The 26,151-nt window shown below is 34.5% G+C and overlaps 1 protein-coding gene across 2 annotated transcripts in view; it reads right to left on the reverse strand.

Moving 5' to 3' along the window:
• Positions 1 to 26,151, reverse strand: part of GABRG1 (gamma-aminobutyric acid type A receptor subunit gamma1) — a 70,294-nt gene that overhangs the window by 32,842 nt on the left and 11,301 nt on the right. For both annotated transcript variants that reach the window (XM_036072268.2, XM_036072269.2), the window contains exons 2-3: positions 23,514 to 23,662; positions 9,010 to 9,077 (exon numbers count right to left, since the gene is read on the reverse strand). In XM_036072268.2, coding sequence (XP_035928161.1) covers positions 9,010 to 9,077; positions 23,514 to 23,662 — 217 coding nt within the window. The remainder of the gene's footprint in view (positions 1 to 9,009; positions 9,078 to 23,513; positions 23,663 to 26,151) is intronic.

The raw sequence follows: 26,151 nt of genomic DNA on the forward strand, positions 1-26,151 counted from the left end.
GAGATATATGTGTTTTTGTTACTTTCATTTAATCCCACTTAATTTCCGCTAAATTGATTGTTGAAAATGGCTTCAGGCAATGGCCGCCAAACTTGGTTGACTAGAAATCTTTGAAGAGCATCTCAACATTATGATTCCAGATCCCTGTCATGAATTACTGAATCAGAATCTCCTGGAGTGATGACTGAGAATTTGGATTTTTCTTATAAAGAAAAAAAATATTATTTTCTTATATATAGTTTGGGTTATAAAGGCTGGGAAGTTTTTGACAAGATTCTATCCTTTCCTCAATCCATTTATATACTATATCCACTAGTTTTCGGCATAGCAAAAAAACAAAAAGCAAAAAAACAAAAAGAAAAAAAGAAGAAAGTAAAAGAGAGAGAGAGAGATCCTTGCTGTACAGAATAATAGATCTCTAACTGTGAACCTTAGGGCATTCAAACACCTTTTGCAGTCAGTATCTACAGATGGGAAAATTTATGTAGCATTCCCTCAAAATGAACCATGTAGGCTGCCATCTCTCTAAATATAAGCTCCCTTTATTAATCAGCATATGAGAACTTGTGTGTGTGTGTGTGTGTGTGTGTGTAATTAAGAGAAGTTTGTTTTTTAACATTCAACTAAAATATGTACCTCTACACAATTTTAGAATGTAGCCTTCTAAAAGCATGAAATATTAACCCTTTGAAGTTACCTTAGGCCATGTCTAAGTACCACCACATGTGCAAAACTGCCTTTTCTTAGACATTTATTGTTTTGTTATGTTTTTATATTACTAGCAAAGCATTAGCACTTGTCACTCTGCTTCTATAAATAAATTTTATATTGAGATACAAAACAATTTAAGTTGTTGCCTATTAACTTTGGGTTCAGTATTGAAAGTCCTTGGTAGGTACCATATAACCCAAATAATTCAATTTCAAACAAAGGGGTAAAAGAAGGGGAATCAAGAGGTATGTCTGAGTCAACTATAATAAATGAAATAGTGACTTGGAGCAGCTGGGAAGAAAACAAGGCTAAAACCAGCTATTAATCACATGTATGAAAGTCACAAGTTGAAACAGCTATCTAGACCCTCATTCTGCCTGAAGTTTCCCTTTTATGCCTAGCCTGAGGCCAGATCTACCAAGTAGTATGGGCTCATTCTACAACATTCTATATTTACTAATTCATAAAGGACTCAAATTGGAACTAACCCGGGACTCTCTACCTTGAGGCATATCATTAGAAAAGAATTCAAAATAGATACCTCCAAAATCTGACCAAGCTGTATCAGAGATCTCAGAGGTGTTTATACGCATATTCTAAGGAAATAATTATGGGTGGCCAATGGATTTTGATAACATTACTTTTAATCACAACAAAGTGGAAACATTCCAATTGCTAAATAATGGATTATTAATATATTATGGTACAAATACATCCCCTAATATTATGTGATATTTAATGACATTTTTTAAAAAGTAATTAAGTGGAATAACAGTCATGATATAATAAGTGGAAAGTTACAAAGTTCTAAAACAATATGTGTAATATTACAGCATTTGGTAAAACTATATACATAAAGATATTAAAATGATAGTAACAATAGTTACACTGGATAGTTATAATCTAAATTTTTTTCTTTTGGCCTAAGTGGAATTTCTAATTTTCCCATATTGGACATGTATTTCTTTTATAAGAAGAAAAAAAAACACAATTTTTATGGTGTTTTTTCTTTTTTAAGAAAAAAATCATAGGGTCACCATTTGTAACTTAAAATAAGTATGGGCTCATACACTGCATTCTTCCTGGCACTTCCCCTTCTGTTTTGATATGATCTGCATTTTTTTAGCCATCTTCCCCATTAGGTTTTATGCCTCTCTGAAGGAAGGAGGTCATAGCTTTTATAACTTAGCAGCCAATACACCAACTGTCACAATACAGGTAGTAAATAAATATAAGACAAACAAAACCACAAAATAAAAATTAAAATGAATTTGTGTACATCAAGAAATAATAAAATTATTTTAATAAGTTTTGGAGATTCAGAGGTTAATTTAATTTCCTTAATTTTAGAACTTTAACTTCCTATTTATGGGGCAAATGAGCATACTGGATCAAAGAAGCATAGAGATGAAAATAACACTCATTCGTTTACAAATTTTAATTTTATCTCTGCTAGTGTTGAATCAAAAAGTACGTAAATTTTACGTTGTTTTAAGATGAAGCTTGTGAAAAGAAATAGTTTTTAGAGTATCTAATGCCAAAAAAATTAACATAATGCAGAAATAAAAAAATTAAATCCATGGAAACAAGCCTTAAAATATTGTACAAACCAAGCAAATAAACTTAAAATCATTAAATATAAATGCATTTCTTCAAGTACTTTAATTTATCACAGCCAAGAAAACAAAAACCCTTTGTCTTCCCTCCATTAGCATATTCAGGTCAATTATCCAGATACAAAAGTGTATATATATTCTATGTTTTTGCTGTTTCATAATTCCTCAACTTAATGTACTTGGCAAGGAGCAACTAATTCCTGTTAATATAGTAAAAGGAATAAACAGGGTTTCTTTGATATGTAGAAGCTATGCCTAATGCATTACCTCCTTGAATCTAGAAGCAGCAGGGGCAAAAAAGAGAGAGAACGACAGAGAGAGAGAGGTAGAGAAACCAGTTGACCATTAGCACCAATTGCATGAAACACTGAAAAAATGTGTTCCTTGCAGTGTAAGAAATTCTTGAAGAAAAATCTCTGTGTGGGCACCAGCTTTCTCAATATATCTAGAATGTTTAAACACAAGTTATATGTCTGGAGAGTTTATTATCAAAAATGAGTGATAAGATAAAGTAAAAAAAAGACTTAAAAGTCAGCCCTCACCATTTGCATGCACATTATTAACTATACCCCCCTCACCATCACCCCCCCACACACACACATTTGATACTTGGCTGATCCACTTAAATGAATGGAACAAAATTTGATTGCTGGGAAAATCCTTTATTTCCACTCCATAATGAATCATGTTTATGACTTTTGTAATGCTAAATATGCTTTTGTTTAAGAGTGTTTTGTTTTGGGGATAAAAAAAAAAGAGTGTTTTGTTTTGGGACGCTTCGGTGGCTCAGTCATTGAGCATCTGACTTCAGCTCAAAATATGGTCCCAGGACCCTGGGATCAGCCCCACATGCGGCTCCTTGCTCAGCGGGGAGCCTGCTTCTCCTTCTGTCTGCCCCTCCCCCGGCTTCTGCGCGCGCATCCGCACGCATGCACGCGCTCTTCTCTCTCTCTCTCTCTCTCTCTCTCTCTCAAATAAATTTTTTTTTTTTTTTAAAGAGTGTTTTGTTTTTCTTTTATAAGGAAGATTTGGATTTTCCTTTTCTCGTAAAAGGAGTCTGAAAAGGGGGATTATTTTTAAATATGCCTACACTAGCCATGAAGAAGGCATCCTGGTTTTTGCTAAGTTTATTTAAGGGTTTGTGTCCTGCTGACCGTCTTGTAGACATCTCCAGCCAGTGGTGATTTTGGAGTCCAGCCCAGCTGGTGCCCCAGCTACTTTCTAAGTTGTGCCCCGCATAACTTGTGCCCTGGTTCCTCTGCTCTGCCTCCATTACCAAGACCAATCGCAGTTTAATGCAGGAAGGATCTAGTCAGCTTCAGCTCCATACTCTAGGACTGTGTGATGTATCACTCGGGCAGCTAGAATGATATAAAGTGAGTTCTTCAGACATCAACTGGGACCTCATTCTTTTTTTAAGTTTTGATTTAAATTCCAGCTAGTTAACATACAGTGTAATATTTGTTTCAAGTGTACAACAGAGTGATTCATCATTTCCATACAACACCTGGTGCGGGTCACCTATTTCACCCATCCTCCCTCCCCCTCCTCTCTGATAACCATCGGTTTGTTCTCTACAGCTAAGAGTCTGTGTCTTGGTTTGCCTCTCACTCTCTTCCTCTCCTTTTTTTCCCCCTTTGCTCATTGGTTTTGTTTCTTCAATTCCACATATGAGTGAAATCACATGGTATTTATCTTTCTCTGACTGACTTATTTTGCTTAGCATAACACCCTCTAGATGCATCTATGTCATTGAGTTTGCTTCTCTCTCTGGGCCCATGCTTTTTCAGTAATCTCTTAATATTGGACTAAATAAGGGTGTACCAGTTTCTATAAGTAAACCCATGTCCAAATCATACCTGTAATTTTCTTATTTTTTATTGCCAGAAATATTCAGAAAAGGGTTTTTTTTGGGGGGGAAGTTCTATTTAAATGTTTTGTGTTCCCTTTTAACCAACAACAAAAAGAGAAAAAGAAATTTGCCCTTCCAAACAGGAGTCTCACTTCAGAGAGGAGTGGGCATGCATATTGAGAGCTGGGAAGTGTCTGTCTCTCCAGGCTGCTCTTCCCAGCCCTGCCACCCTGGGGTTGGATGGCCAGTCCAAGGAGTTCACTTTATGGGAGCCCTGGAAGGCCTTGGAATGAGTGAGGGAGCAAACCCCCATCCTGCAGAGAAGGACTTGGTCTCTTCTGCAGGTAGGGACATGAGCATGTGGGGCCTGGTGGTTCCAGAGGAGAAGGGAGTGGAAAGGTTAGATCTGGAATGTTCCATGGAAGCTCCAGGGCCTCCAGGTCTGGAAAATATGTTTGCTAGAAAAATAAGATGCTTTGGGAATTTCTGCAGTCTGTGTTCTCCACCTACCCATGAGAAACCTACTGTCTTGGCCAAAAGAACAGCAGGGAGGGAGCAGAGGTTGGAGGCCAGGCACTGGTCTGGCCTCAGTGGAAGATTCCAGAGAAGAGTGAGGCAGGCAGCCATCTTTGGTTTCCTGGGTCCTCCTCCTGGCATCTGTAGAGACTATGAAAACTCCCACCCACCTGGCCATTGAGGTGTGGGCTCCCAGGCTGTGGGCAGTGCTAAAAGAGGAAGGCTGGCCATCTGTCATAGGTTGGTGGGTGCCCAGGCCCTGGACCCTCAGAATAGGATGCCCAAGGGGAGCAGGGCTAGCTGAACAAGCAGGGGGCCTGGGGACGCGCCGCCTGCTAAGCTGGCCAAGGCACAGTGGTCATGGTTGGCACTGATGTAGGCCACGTAAGCCATCCCGTGGGGGAATGTAGTTCTGCTCTGGATGCCGTGCAGCAGGTGTGCCATGGGACCCTTGGCAAAGATGGCTACGTCCTCCCTGTCATAGGTCTCAGGGTGCACGGGCATGGGAGACTGCACCTGGTAATCGCTGTGAGCATAGTCCACCATGCAGACATTCTCTCGCTCATGGCCTACCACTTGCAGCCAGGCCCATTGCCATACAGGATGGCAGTGAAGGACTTCTTGTCTGTATTGCTTACCATGGGGGCCAAAGATAGCCTTGCCAGGGGGGTGTACCTGCCAAAGATGAAGACATGGGAGTGGTCCGCAGTGACAATGGTCAGTGTGTCTTCCAGGGAGGTCATGGTGTATGCCTACCCAATGGCCTGGTGGTATTTCTACCACCTCGTGCAGAGCCTGCTTGGCCTTTCCCTCCAAGCTATACCAGGAATTTTCATCTATCACTGTTTCTGTACTTATTCCCCTTGTGTTTTTTATATATAAAGATTTTTATTTATTTATTTGAGAGAGACAGAGGGACGGAGAGAGTGAGCACATGCTGGGGGGTAGGGCAGAGGGAGAGGGACAAGCAGACTCCCCGCCTATCAGGAAGCCTGCCTTAGGGCTCGATCCCAGGATCCCAAGATCATGACCTGAGCCGAAATCAGACTCTTAACCGACTGAGCCACCCAGGTGCCCCCTTATTCCCCTTGTGTTTAGCCTCCTTAGTTACCCATAATTTCATCTTGGATTCCCTAGATGTCTTATTGATTTTGACTTGATTCAGAGAATTGCTATGCCCTTTGAACGCTGTATTAGCTAGTCAGAGGAAAAGCTGCTATTGTTTTATTATCCTAAGACACTTACCCGAAAGAATAAAATCACGTAATTTCTCCAAAGCCCCCAAAATTAAGAAGTTAAAAAACATTTAAATCCAGGCTAATAACCTCTATTAACATTTTTTTTTTTGCCTTCAGTTCTGATTGTATATTTTTGTTCTGTTTATATTTAAGATTGTTTTTTATTATTAACTTTTTGTAAAAATTTTAATTCCAGTATAGTTAAGATACAGTGTTATATTGGTTTCAGGTGTATAATATAGTGATTCAGCAATTCTATACAGTTCTCAGTGCTCATACATAACTCAGAGTTTTAATTACAGCACACATAGTTGAACAGCCTCTATCCAAATTACTTTATTCTTGTTCAGTCCTCATTAGTGCATCTGTTACTCATTTTGAATTTAAATTCTCAAAATGTAAGCTATAGAATTAATCTATTTATTGACTAAATTATACATTTGTTCAATGTTCAATTATTGAATATCCTACTTTTTTGATAGTGATACCACGATTGAAGTCATTAATCTAACCCTAAAAAAAGGTAAGGAAAAGCATATCTTATTATAGAATAGTGTTGTTTTAGGTCTTACCAGTAATCTAAAGAGATATTATTTATTGTAGCCAGTCTTAAAAATAAATAACCATTTTTCATGAAGCCAAATATTGGCTAATTAAAAAAAAATAAAACCATTAAGCTAATACATTAATTTTGTTCCTTACCAGTAACTTAAATTGTATGAGTTGTTAAGGGGGGAAGGGGAAACCTATCTTCTTGGTTGCTTAATTACACTCAGATCTGCTTGCTTGATTACACTCATATGCAAAACAATGTTGTTCATTTTATGAAAACTGAATTCTAATTTTCCTGCATTGTTTAGTTAAAACAGTCTTCTATGTAAACTGCTCCTTATTAATCCCCAGTATGACAATGTTTCTCTTTTAATAAACACTATCAAGTATTCTATGTCTTCTTTTCTTGTATGTGCTTTAGTATCACCAGTTTTAATAGCAATTTCATTTAATTAGCTTTTTAAAAAACTATCACTGGCCAAGGTTATAAGTATGTAGTTTGCCCTCCTGGGAAAACTAAATCTTTAATACCATGAAACTTTTATACAGGAAGATCATCATAGAAGTTTCTCAGTAGCCATTCTTTTTTTTTTTTTTAAAGATTTTATTTATTTATTCATGAGAGACAGAGAGAGAGAGGCAGAGGAGAAGCAGGCTCCCAAGGAGCAGGGAGCCCGATGCGGGACTCGATCCCAGGACCCTGGGATCACGACCTGAGCCGAAGGCAGACGCTTAACCATCTGAGCCACCCAGGCGCCCCTCAGTATTCATTCTTGTCAAAGTATCTCTGGAATATGAATACAGCCTTGAATCCTATTTCTCTTTATTTTAATGACCACATTTTTTTAAAATCAATTCATTCAAATTAAAAACAAGAACCCAAGACTAAACATATACAATTCAGAAAATGTAGACGCCCATAAGCTCTAATGGGCCTGTCTTCTTTAAGCATTGGTTAATTGGAAACTAAACATTGTAAGATTCTCCTAAGAAGAAAATTAGCATTTTAGTAATCTATTACTTTATAAAATTTCATATTTGCATAGTGTTAAATTAATACACACAGGCATAGAGAATGCTTTAGCTTTACAAAAACCAGCGGTTTGTTTAGGAAGTCAATTGGGACAGAGCCAATACTCGAAAACGTATTGGAACTTTCCTTCTCCTTGGTTTCTTTGCCACTGTTTTGCCTCCATTTTCTTGCCAACCTTGCTGATTCTTTTACCATCTCAGCTTCATCTCTCAGGTCCTTAAATGTATGTGTTCCTTAAGGTCTGATATTTATTCCTTTTTTCTTCTCTTTACTTTAAGACTGTTGTTCCCATCTCTAAGAGGTTTAGCTAATTTCTGACAAATATTTGCTCCAGCTCTAACTTTCTCCTGAGAGCTCCTCATTTCAGATTCTCAAATTCAACTTATTTCCACAGCCAATTCCTACTCCTTTGCAATAAGGAGACAAAGATGTCAGTTACGGTGTGGCCCAAATGTTGTCAGTACAGTAGTCAATGCAGGCAGCTGCGAAAGTTAATGGCAATCATGTGAATGTCATATTAAGTAAGAGAAAAAACGGGGCTGACAGTAATACTGTAGGAATCATCAGACACAGGCAACTGTTAGGCATGATGGCCATTCAGATAAAAAAGGGGCTAAGGTCTATAAGAAAGGGATGATTTGACTATTGTACTAATGAATAAATGAGGTAAGAGAGAAAATCAGCAAAGTTTTAAGAATTATCTTTGGATGGTGTTATGGGCTGACTAGTGTCCCCCTAAAATTCATATATTGAAGCCCTAAACTCCAGTATCTCAGACTATGAATTTGGGATTACCTCAGAATAGAAGATCTATTGCCCAGACTACAGCAACCTCTTAACTGGTGTCTCTAACCCTCTTAATGGTCTTGTCCATCTTCTACACTGTTGGAACGTGATTTATTAAAAATATAAATTCACCTATGATACCCTCCTGATGAAAAGTTTCCATCATTTCTCTGATCTAAGGGAATACAATTCATATAACACACACTTCCTATTATGGCTGAGAAGACTCTCCTTAATAAGGACCATAGACATTCTGTCAGCCTCACTTCCTTACTTGCACTTTATGTTCCAGTGTTATCAAACCCCTGGAAGTTCCCCTGATCTTATCAGGTTGTTGCATTCCTCCATCATCTTGTGCATGTTCCCACTCTGCCAGTAAGTCCTTTTCCTTCTCTATTTTCCCCGCAGTCCTTGTGGTTATCTCTCTCCAGATTTCTTCAGGGATCTACTCGTGATGGATGAGGTGGTAATTTTTCATGCCCTAGCATAGTTCCTACCAACACAGCACATTGGAGTAAGAGGTTACACATTCTTAGATATGGGATATTTTAGCACTAGTCCCTGAACCTGGTACACAGTCATTTCACAGTTGCTCTGAACTCTTTCAGGATAAGCTATCAGAATCCATCACATATCCATTCTATTATTGGGGTATATACTCAAGAACTCTATGGCAGACAATTATTTTTAATATTCATCACTCACCATATTTATGGGATCAACTGGTCCAATGCTGTTTACATAAACGTCAGTTTCAATTACTGTGGGCCTCACTGCAAAATACCAACACAAAGAATGGTCAAAGATAAGATTAGAGGTTGTGTTAAATAAATCTTAGCTTTAAATAAATCTTCATAAATAACATTTACCATTTAAATAATAAAATATTCCTCATTGGGAAATTAAGAAACATCGCCCATTACAAAAACACAAGTATCTTTTCAGTTAAAAAATCAATTATGTACGTAAAAGTTAACATTTTTAACTAAAAACATTTTTTAAGTATTTTTTTATTTTATTTTAGAGGGAGAGAGAGAGAGAGAGCATGAGCAAGGGGAGGGGCAGAAGGAGAGGGAGAGGGAGAATTCCAAGCAGAATCCATGCTGAATGTGGAGCCTGACTCAGGGCTTGATCCCAGACCCTAAGATCATGACTTGAGCTGAAAGAGTTGGATGCTTAACCAACTGAGTCACCCAGGCACCCCTAAAAACACTTTAATGTACAACCTAAAAAAGTTATAAATATCTAAATCCTTCATTAAAATTAAGGAAGTAAATTCAATAAAATTTACTAGATAATTTGCTCTCTGCTACATGATAGGGTTTTAGAATTCGAATGGATATTAGAACCTAAATATTATGCAATCCTACTTAATGCCTATCAGTGGTGTGTTGGTAACTGTTTAACAGCCTTGTTCCCATAGTGGGGAAGCCCTGATTTGTAGATTTTGCCGATACCCATGGGTAAATATTCCCACAATGGTTGATTTAAGGATACAAACGTGAAGTCACTGAATTCAGAGTTGGGACAGTATCTAATAAATAGCTATTGTGAGCCAGCAAAAGGATGTTCTAGCACACAATGGGACTTGAAGCATGGTTATGAGGATTAAAGGAGATAATGTCTGTAAAGCATCCACCTTCAGGTCTGATTCTTATGAGGAGCTTCATAAATATTTGTTCTTACTTCTTTCTTCCCTGTTAACAACATTCCTTTAGGTTGTTTATGCTGGCTCCAGAATTAAGTGTATTTTTGTCTAAATTTCACAGAGTATATTGTATAGATGTCACTATGGATTTCATCTATTGTGTTTTGTACATAACCATTTGTGTTTTCCCAGTTAGTCTTAAGTGCTATGTATTGTATATCAGTATTTTTATAGTCTATCAAAATGTGTAGTGCAGATCCAGCCTTTTAAATGTTTATCAAATGACATGATTAATGAATATCTGCAATAATATTGGATTATGGTTTTTAGTTTGCTATGAAAAATATTTTCACATAGTTTATTTTATTTCCCCTGTCCCACCAAATAAAATATAAAGAATTCATTTACTAATTTGCAAATACTTGTTGAAGAGTGAATGTAAAGGGTTCACAATGTAGACAAGAAGAAGAAAACCATTTCAAGAAGAAAACCTATCATATCTCACAGAGATTTATATAGAGATGATGCAAACAAAATAAAGCAGAAAAACCTCCTTGTAGATTGAAAGTTTCTATAATAAAGTGGCATGTTTAGTAACACTTACTCAGTTCTCCTTTCTAAATTTTATCTGACTTCCCATTTTTGGCCTAATATTTATCATTCTTACAATTCAGATGCTATGTTCGACCTGGCAGGACACACCTCCCCTTCTAACACATAGCTAAGCCTGCCTGGAGTCTCTATCCAGCCCCAAGTCCCCTGTCTTGGAAACTTCCAATTTGGCAGATTTGCCATGCTAGCAAGAATTCAATGGAAAACTTGAGGTATTTTGAAAAACAGTGATTATATAATTTTAAAACAATATTTAATTTTATCCTTTGCAATTAAAAAACACACTACACTTAGAAAAACATAATAATGTTTACATAGTTTGGTTTTCCTCAAGTAAAGATTTTATTACATGGTATATACCATATTTGTTAAAAATAGTTTTAGTATGCAAAAGTATAGGTCTCTAGACCTATACAATACATGGTAATGTAATTCAATCTGCTAGCCAACAATTAGATTTCTTAAATAAAAGTAGGTCATATGATTTATAGAAGGCTTTATAATTTAACTTAGGCTGATGACTTCTGAGATGATTTGCTTTAATTGTTTGCCATTTATTTTTGACTATGAATTGAAGCCAATAAATATCATACAATTAAGCTAGTTTTAGCTAGATTTACAGAATGGATTTTATGAAAGCCAGTTAATTTAAAAAAACATACGTTTATTAGTTCCATTTGTAAGTATATTTATTGCCAGTTATAAGCAATTAAGTGCAACGTACCAGACTTATTTAATTAGATTTTTTTCAGTTCATCTGATAAATCAACAAACACTGAACATCTCTTTATTACATGATAATAAGGGCTGAACATTGCCTATGCTGAGAAATAAATGATTCTTGGGGGCATTTTTATTTATACGACATACTTTTCACATATATAGTATAGAAAGTTTTAGATATGAGTGTTCTATCCTGGTTCCCTGATATCAATATTTCCTTAACCAATCATGAGACAAATATATAACACTAGAAAAGTATTAACTTTTGCATTAGGGCATGAGCCACACTGAAATATTTCATGAGCAACAGAAATCACGTTCATTTGAGATAAGACAAAAGAAGAATCACATTAGTGAGTCCAATGTAGATCATTACTATTGATGAAGATATTCAATAGGTAACTTAATAAATATATATTTGCAAACTATGAATATTTCCTTAGTTATTATGTACCCTATTTTATAACTTGGGGCTGCTGGTATTTCATCTAGTTCTTTATATGTTATGTTTTGTTTTGTTTTTAATTTTTTTATTTGGCAGAGAGAAAGAGCACAAGTAGGCAGAGCGGCAGGCAGAGGGAGAGGGAGAAGTAGGCTCCCCACTGAGTAAGGAGCCTGACTCGGAGCTGGATCCCAGGACCCAGGGATCATGACCTGAGCTGAAGACAGATGCTTAACCAACTGAGCCACCCAGGCGCCCCTCATCTAGTTCTTTAAACTTCAGTCCCAAAACATGAGAAAGAATAAGTCTGAAAGGGAACTAAAATATTTCAGATTAATTTTAAAACCCCAGCTAGAGATTATATGCTTCAAAATATAGAGTAAAGAGGAAAACAACAGAAAACTGTCATTGTTCCTTAATAATGACTCATCACCACTTTTATCGATTCATACTATGAACAATACTTGTGAGTGAAATCACTTAAAATATAGGCTTCTTGGTAGAGTAAGTACATTTTCTTAGCTCTATGATTTTCTCAGTACAAAGTTTGTTCAATTGGAGGGTTTTAGTGATACTTAAAAAAGAAAACATCAGATATCCGTTCAAAAATAAAAAAGGAGACTAAAAGGAAATTGTCATTCCAGGCTCATTAAATGATCTTTAGGAAGAGGGCACAGACTATGTTTAATTCTTCAACGCACATGGAGATGAAAGATCGCTTTATTTGTGACAGCATAATAATGACGGAAAAAAACGTAATACCCTAGCAAATTACATTTTTGATAGATGAAAGGCAGGTAGAGAGGACACTGGATTATTTTTGCAAGGCCTCTTTCTGCGTTGTGATTCTAAGTACTTTGCTTTAAGTATCTCAGCAGAATATAAGATAAACTCTCAGTGGGAATGAATATAAGAAAGAATGGACATTCCGAGCAACTTAAAGAAAATGCAGAGAACAGTAAGAAGAAGCAAAAAAGAATTTAAAAAGAAGAAAGCAGTTGGATCAATGCAGTTTCCACACTCAGCTTCCACGTAGCTAAGGCAAAACGGAAAACAGCCAACTGTAGAAATGGGTAATCAGTTTTTAATCAGAAGATATAAAATAAAACAGATTTTAAAAATACTTCATAATTGTTTTTAACCATGCTTTCTTAGATGACATATTCAAATTGCTCTAAGATATCTTTAGCAGATTGTGTAGCTTCTGGGTCACTTTTGTATATTAATTCAGATTAATTAATTAATTAAGGTTAATTAAAAATTAACTCGGGTCAATTAAAATCTCTAATCCTGGAACATAAGTTTAACAGTCTTTTCTGTTGTGACAGAATAGGCATTAAAAAAAAAAGAAATAGCTCCAATGATTTATATGTTACCGTTAAAATACACAGACTTTGAAAAAACCATAACTAATATGTTTTTCTTGCCCTAGAATAGACAGTGGGGTTTCTCAATCCAAAGATATCCCAGGGGTCCAGATATTTCTTCCCAGGCCTTGCTAACAAGGAAATGTCAACTAACACTCACCATCTCCTTCTGCAGGTTACATATGGATACGTATGGATGAAAAGGTACATATGGATAAATAAGTTCTTAAGTGCAGTCTAATACTTTAGCCAATAGATACCAACACAATAAGCCAGAAACGATACTAACCCAAATTTTGGATAGAAAAAAATGCCTACAAAGAGCTCTTCAATAGTTAAGTCATTTATTATGTATGCTCTGAGATGAACAGATAAAATGCTACTAGGCAAGGTACATATGCCTACTTAAATTTAAATAGAAATTAATTAAATTAAAGTAAAAATGTATTCTCTTAGCCATATTAACCATATTTCAAGTAGCCAGTAGCCAATAACCAATATCAAGTATTCAATACACATACATATGACAATTTTAATATATATTTAATAATCTATTTTAACATAATATAATTCATAATATATTTAATCAAGTATATATATATTTAATTATTGTAAATGTCATCTTAGGAAAATAGAAGATTGGCTTCTCCTTCTATAGTTAAACATTTCTTTAGACAGCAGACTTAGCAACATGCTCCTGCTCCTATATCTGATCCAGAGGGGATAGGGCAGTGGGAAGAAAGTTAGAAAGGAATGATGGGATCTAAATAAAAAAAAGCAGTGGAGTGTCTGCATTACCTACTCTTTAGTGTGTCTAGGATATTGTAATTTCTTGTGAGTATAACTCACATCGAAAGAAACTGAGTAGGCTAGAGGGATCTCACCAGTTTTTTGACACAAGAAAGTTGTACACCAGGAGCATGATCTTGTTGATGAAAGGAGCTAAGGCGGGTGGAAGATAGAACCATCTCAATTTCCCACGTCAAGGAAATAAACAGTTAAAATGCCTATGAACAAACAACAGAAACCAATCCTACCCTCCTACCCATAAAACTTGTTATTTATACAACTGCTTCTCAAAGTACATCAAGGGCCAGTTGGTGTGTGCCAGAAATGAAGTGAAAACTCACAAGACAAAGGTTTCAACTGCACCCAATTAAATGAACACAAAGACCATTCCTCTTCATATCTCCTGCATGTTCCCATCACTAAGAACCTAGAAGAGTAAAGCAGATTGAATAAAAGAGCAGATCACATCTGCTCCCTTCCTCACCCCACCAAGTCCCTCTCTGGTGGCACTTATCTACCCTGTGTCCTGGGAGAGTGATAGCATTAATTCTGTTCAGATATTAATTCCTGGATTAGATCAAACTATATGAATCACTGAAACTTCTTGGAAAGCCATAGACTCTACCCAAAAAGTTGTTAAGAAATGAAAAAGATTCAACATACAGTAGTTGAAAATTTACTAGAATTATACAACCTTTACTAGAATTATAAAACCTTAATGTCAATTTGCCATTAAGTTTAAAAGTCTTCAGTAAGTTCATTATATAAGTTTTCATAACATCAGTGAAGAATAAAGATGCTAATGAAATTTTGGACAGAAAGGAATGCCTGCAAAGAGCACCTCAACAAGTAAGACATTCATTATGTATACTCTGAGGTGCACAGAGAAAATGCTACTATGCACAGTATGATTATCGCGGTTCTTAGGACATGTTTAAGCTACACTATTAAACTAAGTGACGATGTCACAGATGTACATGGAATTTGAAAGTCCATATCTTGATCTGAAATAATGTACTTAAAATGCTAAATTGATGAGGTAGACTGTCAAAATACCTACACATGGAATAAAAAAGATTATATACACTGGCTTCTAGTCAGCAAATACTCATTCAGCAAACAGTAAGGGAAACCTTAAATTTATGCTTCAAGTATTGTTTTAGCGACCAGGGATATGGTGATGATCTATTTCAGGGATCTTATTTACAGGAAGAAAACGGAGTATCAACTAATAATAGTGAAGTATGAGGAGTAAAATGGAAGTACAGATTTCTGCTTCTTATGGTAAATAATTGGTATCAAATTAACCATCTCAATGAACATGACTATATGATTTATTTAAAATTAAAAAAATTATTGAAAGAATCACACAGCAGCTAACAAAATCAGGATTTGATGCAACAATTTCCTGGAAAGAATGTAAATGCAGTGATGTAAGCTCTGCATTATACTGGCCACTTTTCCCCTTTGGTGCATTTGCTGTTTTACTGCACAGAAATGGTGATTAAAAAAGGAGAGTGACTTAGAACTTGCATCTGTCTCACTGGGCTAGAGAGACAAAATTGGAGTTCAGGGCTGTCAAGACAGCCAAGACTTCCCTGCAACTAAATGAACAAGAGAGGATTCAATCAGACATTCTACATGAAATTCCCCCTCAAGGTTTTTACTAATTCCTAAATTGTGCATATGCACAGTGTGATGTTAAGAAACCAAATTTAAATCAGCTGCTAGGCGTCTAAAATAATATGGAGAGGTTTCAGCTATTTCCGGCATCTCTGGGGTCATCAAGGAGAAGGTTTCTTAGTACAAACCTCAGGCTATCAGTTGAGAGACTTCAAATGGTTATGCCCTGGGAAAAAGGAAAGTTTTACAAAAGGAAATATACTGGTTTGAGCCAAATGAAGGCAATTTCCTTTCTTGACTCTACTACCAAAATTAAAATCCTCTCTGGAAAGAAATAACATCATCTAAATCTCCATTATTTTTAATATACTCTACTGGCATTCAATAAAAAATTAACATACCATAAATGAAACAGAGGTCAATCACCTTAAACCAAGAGATAAAATGAAAAAGAAAAAGATTTACTTATTTATTTATTTATTTATTTATTTGACACAAAGAGAGACAGATAGAGAGCACAAGCAGAGGGAGCAGCAGAGGGAGAGAGAGAGAGAAGCAGGCTCTCCGCTGATCAGGGAGCCTGATGCAGGGCTCGATCCCAGAACCCTGAGATCATGACCTGAGCCAAAGGCAGACACTTAACCGACTGAGCCACCCAGGCCCCCCAAAAAAGAAATTTTTAAAAAAGTCACACAAGTGATCAAGATATTGTGATTATCAGACTTTAAAATAATTACAGTTAACATATATAAGAAAATGATGAAAAGATGGCAAATTTGATAAAATACTTGAAATACTTTAAAAATCAGATGCAAATACTACAAGTAAGAATTATGAAACTAGAAAAGGGGTCAATAATAAAAAAAGAGAATGAAACACGGAGAGAAACAATGAAAATTATATAAAAGTGTATGAGACATAGTGGACATAGGGAAAGAGTCAAACATCAGCAATTGGAGCCACAGAGAAATTGAGATAGAAAAAATATTTGAAGAAATATTGGTGAAGAATTTTCCAAAAGCAATCAGAAATTCCAAAAACAGATTCAAGAAATCCTGCAAATTCTCCCAAATACCAAAAACACAACAAAAAAGTCTGGGAACCTTATATAAAACTGCAGAAAACAAAGACAAAGAAAACCTACAAACAGAGATTTAAAAAATAGTTTATTTCTAAAACAGTAACACTGTTGTTGAGAAGTGATTTTTTTCAACAGAAATAATAGAATTGAGAAGAAAATGGAGTGAGGTTTATAAAGTTTGGAAACAGCAGCTAACCTGTGTTTAAATATTCATTGAAAATATCATTCAAATGAAGGTGACATAAAAATATTTTTAATAAAAACTGAAATAATTTTTTGCCATGAGATTTACACCAGAAGAAATACTGAGAGGAATATTTTTCTAAATGGAAACACAGTACGAAGAAAGGAAAGAATACTAAAGGGAGTAATTTCTTGGTAAACATTAATTGCTTTTAAACGCTTTAAAATAATTTTGTTATTTCAAAATACAGCATAAAAATACATAGATATAATATCAAAAAAGGACTAGAGTTTCTGTGGTAAATGGCTTGAAATGTCCTTGAATTGTAATAAAGTTATTTGCTTATGATTAAATCTAATAAAGTAAGAATAAACATTTTAATCACTAAAAACGATAAATAATTTTATATTTAATAAGATACTATAAAGAGAAAATAAAACTATAACTATGTGATGAATCCAAATGAGGGAAAGAATAGAGAAAAAAAAACTTTGTAGAGCAGATTAAGCAGATTAGAAAAACAAAACAAATATAATAGCAGTAGATTTAAAAAATATATATACAATACTTACCTTAAATTTATCTGTGCTAACCACTTTATTTTTAAGAAAAAGATTGTAATACTTAATAATAAAGTAAACAAAATCCAAATATAAAACTTCTATTCAATAAAAAGTCATAAGAATCCTAAATTTGTATGTACCTAAAGAGTTTCATTATATATTAAGCAAAAACTGAATGGACTTAAGAAAAATAGAAAAAACTTTTTAAAATCCTAAGACACTACTTTGAAGACTTCATTGCAAATAAACTTGAAAACATAGGTAAAAGGGACATTTTCTTAAGGAAATACAGATTACCAAAATTCATCCTGACAGAGTATAAAGTATAAAAAGATCAATTTCCATAGGAAAACAAGGTGATTATTTCCAAAAAACATGAGACCTGGATGATTTTACAATGGAATTCTATAAAATCTCCAAAGACCAGTTGTCACTAAAGCTCAATAAATTGCTAGACTTTTGAGAATAAATGAAAACTCCCTATCATGAAACAAATATAAAAAGGATATCTAAGAAAGATGAAGACAGTACTCAAATATAAAATGAAACATGAATATCATTCATGAATACCAATGCAAAATACTAAATAGTACATTGGCAAATGGAATCCAACACCTCATGGCCAAGGAGGCTTTACTCCAGGATGCAAATTGTTTCAATTAATATTATTTATCATATTAATAGATCTAAGGAGGAAAATATTCATAATTATTTCCAGAAATACAGAAAATGCCTTTGACAAATTTTAATACCAATTTCCTGATTTAAAAACAAAATCAAGGGGCACCTGGGTGGCTAAGTCGGTTAATTGGCTGCCTTAGGTTTGATCATGATCTCAGGGTCCTGGGATCAAGCCTGGCATCAGGCTCCCTGCTCAGTGGGGAGTCTGCTTCTCTTTCTGCGCCTGCCGCTCCCCCTGCTCGTGCTCTCTCTCTCTCACACAGAAATAAATAAAATCTTTAAAAAAAAAGATTTTATTCAAATAAATAAATAAATAAATAAAAATTAAAAATATAAAAACAAAACCAAGGAAGTTGAGGGATAATTTCTTAATGTAAATCTTTGTAGGACAAAACATTAGTCATTTCCACTAAGATCTAGAAAAAGGTCAAGTAACTCACAATCTCCACTATTACTCAATATTATACTAGAGATATTAGTAAATGCTATTAGATAAGAGACATCATCAATTAGTTGCATATGAATTGGTAAAGAAAAAATAAAATTATCTTTATATACGATACGATAGCATATTTTGAAAAGTCAGATAATGCTTAAACCATAAAAAAGTCAGTAAAGCAGCAGGAGGGTAGTAGGATATAAAATAAGCATTCATAAATCAATAACATTGATACACAAAATTAATAACCAGTAGAGGACATTATAGTTGAGAAACTACCCTTTACGTCAGGGAAAAAATTAAATACTTAGGACTCAATTTTTAAAATGTGAAAAATCTGTATGAGTAAATCTTTAAAATATTCCTGAAAGATGCAAAATAAATATGAAGAATTCAAAGACAGCCCATGTTCCCATATTAGATGACTCAGTGTTATGAAGATGTTAGTTCTCCCAAAATTAATTTACAAATTTAACACGATCCCAATAAACATACAAACAAGTATTGTAAGGTTTTTTTTTATAGAGCTAATTTTATTATTATTAAAAAATGCAAAAATAGGGCACCTGGGTAGCCCAGTCAATTAAGCAACCAACTCTTGACTCTGGCTCAGGTGATGATCTCAGTGTCATGAGATGGAGCCCCGAATGGGGCTCGGCCCTGGGTGTAGAGCCTGCTTAAGATTTTCTCTCTCCCTCTCTCCACCCCTCCCAGCCCCCCTCTCCCTCTCAAAAAAAAAAAGAAGAAGCCAGATAAACTGAAAGCAAAAACAAAACAAATGAAAATATGACATGGAATTAGCCTTATAAGACATTAATACAAAATGTTTTAGCCTCAATATACTGTTGAGTCTCTACTATTACTATAGTGTAGTGACACATAGAAAAACAAATGAGGGAATGTAACAGAAAGATCAGAAATAACCAAAGTTCATAAGAAAATGTAAAATATGAGAAAGTGGGTGTCTCAAATAACAGAAGCAAAGATTGATTTCTTTCATAAATGATGTTTAGCCAACAGAAAAGCCATTCAGTAAAGAGAAAAATTAGATTCATACTTTGTACCATACAGTAACTCCTAATGGACTAGGGAATTAAATATAAACAAATAAAACCATGCAAGTACTAAAAGTAGACATGGATGAATTCCACTCAAAGTGGAATATAGCCAGTAATACTTGAGCCAAACCGTATTAGAAATGAATAAAATAACCATTGAAGGGAATAGGAAAGATAAGAACCTAAGTTAACTTTGTTGAAAATATTTTAATTACATTCTGTAAAGCTAAAGATGAAAATAATTGTAGTTGAGTATTTTATTCTAGTTAATTTGTTTTCATAGACAAATGACATGTTAAAATTTTAGAACTACATTTTGTATTTACTGGAATTGAAAAAATAAGAAAATATACTATGGATAAATCAGAGCCAGGTGTCTCACTGTTGGAAAAAGGAATTACAAATGAGGAAAGAGGAAACACTAGAATGAACCCCTTGGTGTTTAGTTCGGAAGCAGAACTATCAGTATGAACTCATGGTTTATAATACATGTAAGAAAAGACAGATATAGAAATATAGATGCCCATGAATGTGTTTGTAGAACATATATTTTCTACTTCTGCTCACTGAAATGGTTAAGAAGCAATAACACCCAATATTAATGAATATACCTACTGCCCTGATCTTGATTTCTAAATACCTTGGAGAAATGGTGAATTTTATTGCTTGGATCAAGATAAGCCAGGAATATCTTATGTACTAAAAAGTAAGGATGTGATCAGAAAATGATGGGGACATATGAAAGGACACAGAAGCCAAACTATAGGAAGTCCCAGTGCCAAATTTATTTTTAGCAACAAAATAATGATAATAATGGGTTATAAGCTATAAAATAAAACATATGTATAAGTCTACACTGAGTATAAATGAGTAGATAAATAAATGGAGGATAAGCCACAGCTCTTCCTTATAGTAGAATTACAAATAATATGCATAGAAGGAGTGATGATAATAATGAGTCACCATTTGGCAAACAGCACAGTAATAAATACTGTTACAGATAAGAATCATTGATGGATACTAGCTTAATGGACAAACATGTGCTGAGACATTTTTATATAGTTGGCTGTCCTCCTGACGGTATCTCCTCACAACATATGTATTAATCTAGAAGGGGAAAAATAATAAATTTACAGTGGAGAAACCTAGAAGAAACCATACTAAACCAAGTGTTAAAATTAATATCACCAGCAATAAGATATACTAACATCATGTACCTCCTGATAGAACACACTGAAAGGGCACAACATCACTTCCGTGTTATCCTTAGCAAAAAATGTATCAACTCAATGGAATAATGAAAATATCAGACAAACTGACAGACATTCCACTGGCCAGTACTCTTTAAGGTTATCAAGTTTATGAAACATACAGAAAAATAAAAATTATATCAGATTGGAGGAAAATCAAGAGACATGAGAACAAAATGCATTGTGGGATCTTTGTTGGAGTTCTGAAACAAATAAAAAGACATTAGTGAGGCACATGCCATAATCTAAATAAGGTTTGTAGAGTAGTTAATGGTATTCTTGATATTATTTTCTTGACTTAGGTTAGGATTTCTATGGTTATATAAAATGTTAACATTAGGGTTAAAAGGTTTGTGGAAATTCCACGTATGGATGCTATTTTATTAAGTCTAAGTTTTACCTTAAAATTAAATAATTAAAGCAATCTGAGAAAACATCAAATTGCATATGAGGAAATTAGATTAACATAATAAGCCAAATGTTGTAAAACAATGAAATTTAAGAAAAATTTTCAGACCCCCCAGGCAGCTCAGTCGGTTAAGCGGCCAATTCTTGGTTTCCGCTCAGGTCATGATCCTAGGGTCTTGGGATTGAGCCTCCCTGCCAGGCTCCCACACTCCTACTCAGCTTGTGGATTCTCTTTCTCTCCCTCCCTCCATCCCTCCCCCTGCGCATACGCTCGCACTTTCTTTCTCTCTCTCTCTTTCTCTCTCAAATAAATAAATCTTTAAAAAAAGTAAAGAAAATTTTTCAACAGAGAAAATTGACAAAGCCAAATTTTGATTTTATGACAATACTAATAGAATTGAAAAAGTCCTTCAAGATTGATTCATAAATAAAAGAACAGATTACTAATATCAGAAATGATAAAGGGGAAAAAAACTCAGATCCTAGAAACATTAAAAATATCACAAAAGTTATTATGAAACAATTTAACACTAGTAAATTTGAAAATTTATATTCCTTAAGAGGTTCAGCTTACTAAAACTATTAAAGTAATTGAATTGTTAAAAAATTCTTTCCCAAATTAAACTCTAGGCCAGCATGACTTCACCAAATAATTCTCCCAAATATTTAAGGAAGAAATAGCATCCATTTTAGATAAACTCTTTCAAAGATGAAAAGTGAGGGACAACAGAACTCATTTGTAGACCTTAGCATGATTTTGGTTCCAAAACTGAAAGAGACATTACAGGAAGTAAAATAAATGGCTATTCCTTTATGAACATAGATGTAAAATTCCAAAACAAAATATAAAACTGAATCTAGTGATATTTTTTAAAGTTACCATATCACAACTAAGTGCTATTTATTCCAGAAATGAAAATTTAGTTTAAGGTTTAAAAATCAGACAGTTACTTATAGAACAAATGGTAAGTAGAATAAAGGGCAATATACAGTCATAGGATTATTGCAATAGATGCACAGAGTATTTGAAACATTGAGGAAAAAAGAACTCTGGCAAAATAAGAAGAGAAAGGATTTACAAAGAATGTCTTAAAAAAAGAAGCCTACATCAATCATACCTAATAGTGAAACATGAATTGCTCTCCCTGATGTTAGGAACAGCCCAAAACTATCCAAAATTTACTCTAGTCTTAGCCAATGCAACATGGCATGAAAACAGTATAATTTTGGAAATAAAGTAAAATATTCATTTTTTGCAAATAGATACTATTTGCAATGTAGTCATCATTTGTAAGTCATTATCTTTGTAGAAAATCTAGAAGAATATAACAGTAAGTAATTAAAATTTCACAAGGCTTCTGTGGACAAAATAAATATGCAAGATAACTTTTTTTCTATATACTGCTAATATAAAATTAGAAAGGGGCGCCTGGGTGGCTCAGTTGGTTAAGCCACTGCCTTCGGCTCAGGTCATGGTCCTGGAGTCCCGGGATCGAGTCCCGCATCGGGCTCCCTGCTCAGCGGGGAGTCTGCTTCTCCCTCTGACCCTCCCCCCTCTCATGTGCTCTCTCTCTCAAATAAATAAATAAAATCTTTAAAAAAAAAATAAAATAAAATAAAATTAGAAAATAAATTTTTAAAAATCTATTTACACTTGCAACAAAAATTCCAAATACATAGAATTAAATCTAGTAAAATATATTCAACACTTCTTCATAGGCAACAATAAAAATATATATATATAAATAAAGAAATACATGATGCTCATGAATTTAGTATAGTAAAAATCCAATATGGTAATGATTTCAGTTTCCCCATATTGACCATAGATTTAATGCAATCCCAATGACAATGCTGGCTGGTTTATAATTTTTGTTTGTTTTTAATAAGTCATTGGGGGGGACTTAGAAGTTAATTATTATAAAACTTATACATAAATGCAAATGACTAAGAAAAACAAAGTAGGATTACCAACACTATTACCGGCTTATAATTAATTAAAACAGTGCTGCATTGGCACAAAATTAGAACCCTACTTACCTTTCAAATATTCTCTTTTATGAAATACCTCTTAGCTTTTCAGGCAGTTTTATCAAAACTTTGCTATTGTGCCCTTTATTGTAGCAGTTGTAAAATAATTACATCAAAAATATTTATATGCCTTTCTTCCCACATCAGACTGTGAATTTCTCAACAGTGCCAATTTAACTAATAATTATCAAACCTAGCAGTCTCTGACATACAGCAGATACCCAAGGAATATGAGCTATATGATTAAAATAACATCAGTAAATAAGGTTTCCAAAGTCACCAAAATCCCAAACAGATAACTCAAACTTACCTCCTATATCTGGGCGAAGTTTATTGTCATAGCCTTGAAGCAATGAGTTGAGGATTTGTGTTATATCTCCTTCATGAATCTTTGGTGCCAAGACCCAGGTTTTGTTCACTGTTAAATCCTCATCATCTTCGTCATCCGCTTTATCAACACTAAATAATTCAAAAAAAATTTGAATGATAGAAAGTTCAACCAAATTCTGTATTGAAAAACAGAGTTTAAGATAATCATAATTCTTATAATTTTGTTAGGAAATAGTAAGAGGGGAAAAAGCATTAATAATATTTTACATTCAGTAAGGCTAATGCTTTCCTCATAGGAACCATCCTGATATAATAATACTCAAAAATTAAGAATTCAGTACAAGAAACATAACACATAATATTGAAATAATAAATTAAACCTTGGCCACCACAGCTGTCATTAAAGGCTGTAGAGATCAGGCACTGAAAATGTGAACTGTGGTCATAGATTTGTGCAGTACACACTCTGCACAACTGTACGTGGTGACTCTAAACCACCATACCCAAAAGTACAAAATAAAAGGTAAATAAATACAGGAAAATTTGTAATAACTGGTGAGATATTTAAAAATGCATGTGTAGAAAAGAAGACTAAAGGAAAAAGTATTGAACACATCTATGTTTCTTCCTTTCAATTCAGAAGAACACAGGCATCATATTCCAAGAACTTTGTCAGAGAATATCTTGTCATCAAATCATGAATGGGTAACTCACCTGCCACATATATGGAGGGGGGCATGACTATCAAGTTTTATGACTAGAAGTGAGACTTTAGAAATCAAATAACACCACTGCCTTTATTTTATAAATGAGAAAACTGAAGACAGTAGGGAACTAGCCAATGCACAAACTCACTTATTAGCAAAGCTGAGAATCAAGTCCTAACTCTCCAGTTAATGCTTCTCACTATACCCCTGTGTTTAACAAGCCCATGGATTCAGCTTAATTCTGCACCATGGTAGAAAATGCAGCAATATAGATATTCATCTACAATTCATCAAAAGTAACAAACAACTCTTCTCTATTACTCATAAAGAATGCCATCTTCAAATGAGTATGATCTTCTTAGACTTAACACCTACTCTAGTAAATCTCAGTCCTCCAGTGAAAAAGGGTCCAAAGACTAAACACTTACATTGGTGAAGTCAGATAAATCCAAAATACATGAGTTATTTCCATATGTTTCAGAGATAGTCTTCCTTCTAGCAGTAAACAGGCAAATTTAATTCAGTATCTTGAGTTGATTTTTCTACGGTATCCTTTTAGATTTCTTTTGCTTTGGACTTAAAACATCTTAGCTAATGCAGCCCTCACTGTCTTTATCCTTCTTAAAATTTTTTTTCCAGGGGCACCTGAGTAGCTCAGTCAGTTAAGCAGCCCACTCTTGATTTTGGCTCAGGTCATGATCTCAGGGTCCTGAAATCGAGCCTTACTTCAGGCTCCGAGCTTAGAGGGGAGTCTGCTTAAGGATTTTCTCCCTCTCCTTCTGCCCCTCCTCCTACTCACATGCACTCTCTCTCTCTCTCTAAAATAAATAAATCTTTTAAAAAGATTTCCAGTTTTATTGAGATATAATTGACATATATTATACTACAAATTTAAAATGTGTAACAGAATGATTTGATATATATATATATATATAGCAAAATTATTACCATAAGTTTAGTTAACATCCACCCTTTTTATCCTTAATGAGTACAAATTAACATTATAAATTAAAACTTCACCTTTATAGTATCTGCTACCTCATTTTTTCTCCATAGTAATTCTATTGATAGTTATTATAGGCAAATAATAAGGTGGGCTATTATTCTCAATATTTCTTCTCTCCTACCTGTCAGAGAACTATACTTTTCACTCCATTGACTTCTAACTTGGTCTTGTGACCTGAAATGTTCCTTCCTTACAGGAGGATTATACTTCCCTGATCTACTGAACTCGAATGTGGCCTTGTGATTTGCTTTGGCTAATGGAATATAAGTGACATGTATCACTACCAAGCAGAAGATTTAATGTCAGTGCACAGTTCACCATATCTCTCTTGTCCTTCTACCAAAAGCTGAGCCATACTTGGGGGCTACACCATTACTTCATTCCCAGAGTGAAGACAACATGGACAAAGCCACAGCTGACCTACAATGGCCATGTAGCCTGAGTGAGAAATCAACATTTAGTGTCATAAGCCACTGAGATTTGGGGGTAGTTTACCACCACAGTACACAACTTAAATTCATATGTGAACCCCTATGGTACATTTAGTTAACAGGTTTTTAATGAAGAGCTTATTTATATTAATTGTACTGCTGTCTTTAACTTCAAAAAGTATATACTACGGAAATATAGTTATACGATTTATTTAATATAATTTCTTATTTCCTTCAATAAAATATAAACAGACACACACACACATTCATTCATAAACTAAAGCATGGAGAATCCTGAAGTATTAAGAATCCCTGCTGGTGTGTCCTCCAGGAAAGTTATCTTATCTAATTAGACTTGCTAAGATACTGGCAACAACCCAAATTTCAGAGCATCCATTTAACTTTAAATCCCAGTTTTATAGAATGAAACATCTGGGGGTTAGAGGCAGGCCACTGCACATATAATCAGTTGAT

Source organism: Halichoerus grypus, chromosome 3 (assembly GCF_964656455.1).
Source record: "Halichoerus grypus chromosome 3, mHalGry1.hap1.1, whole genome shotgun sequence".
Lineage (NCBI taxonomy): Eukaryota > Metazoa > Chordata > Mammalia > Carnivora > Phocidae > Halichoerus > Halichoerus grypus.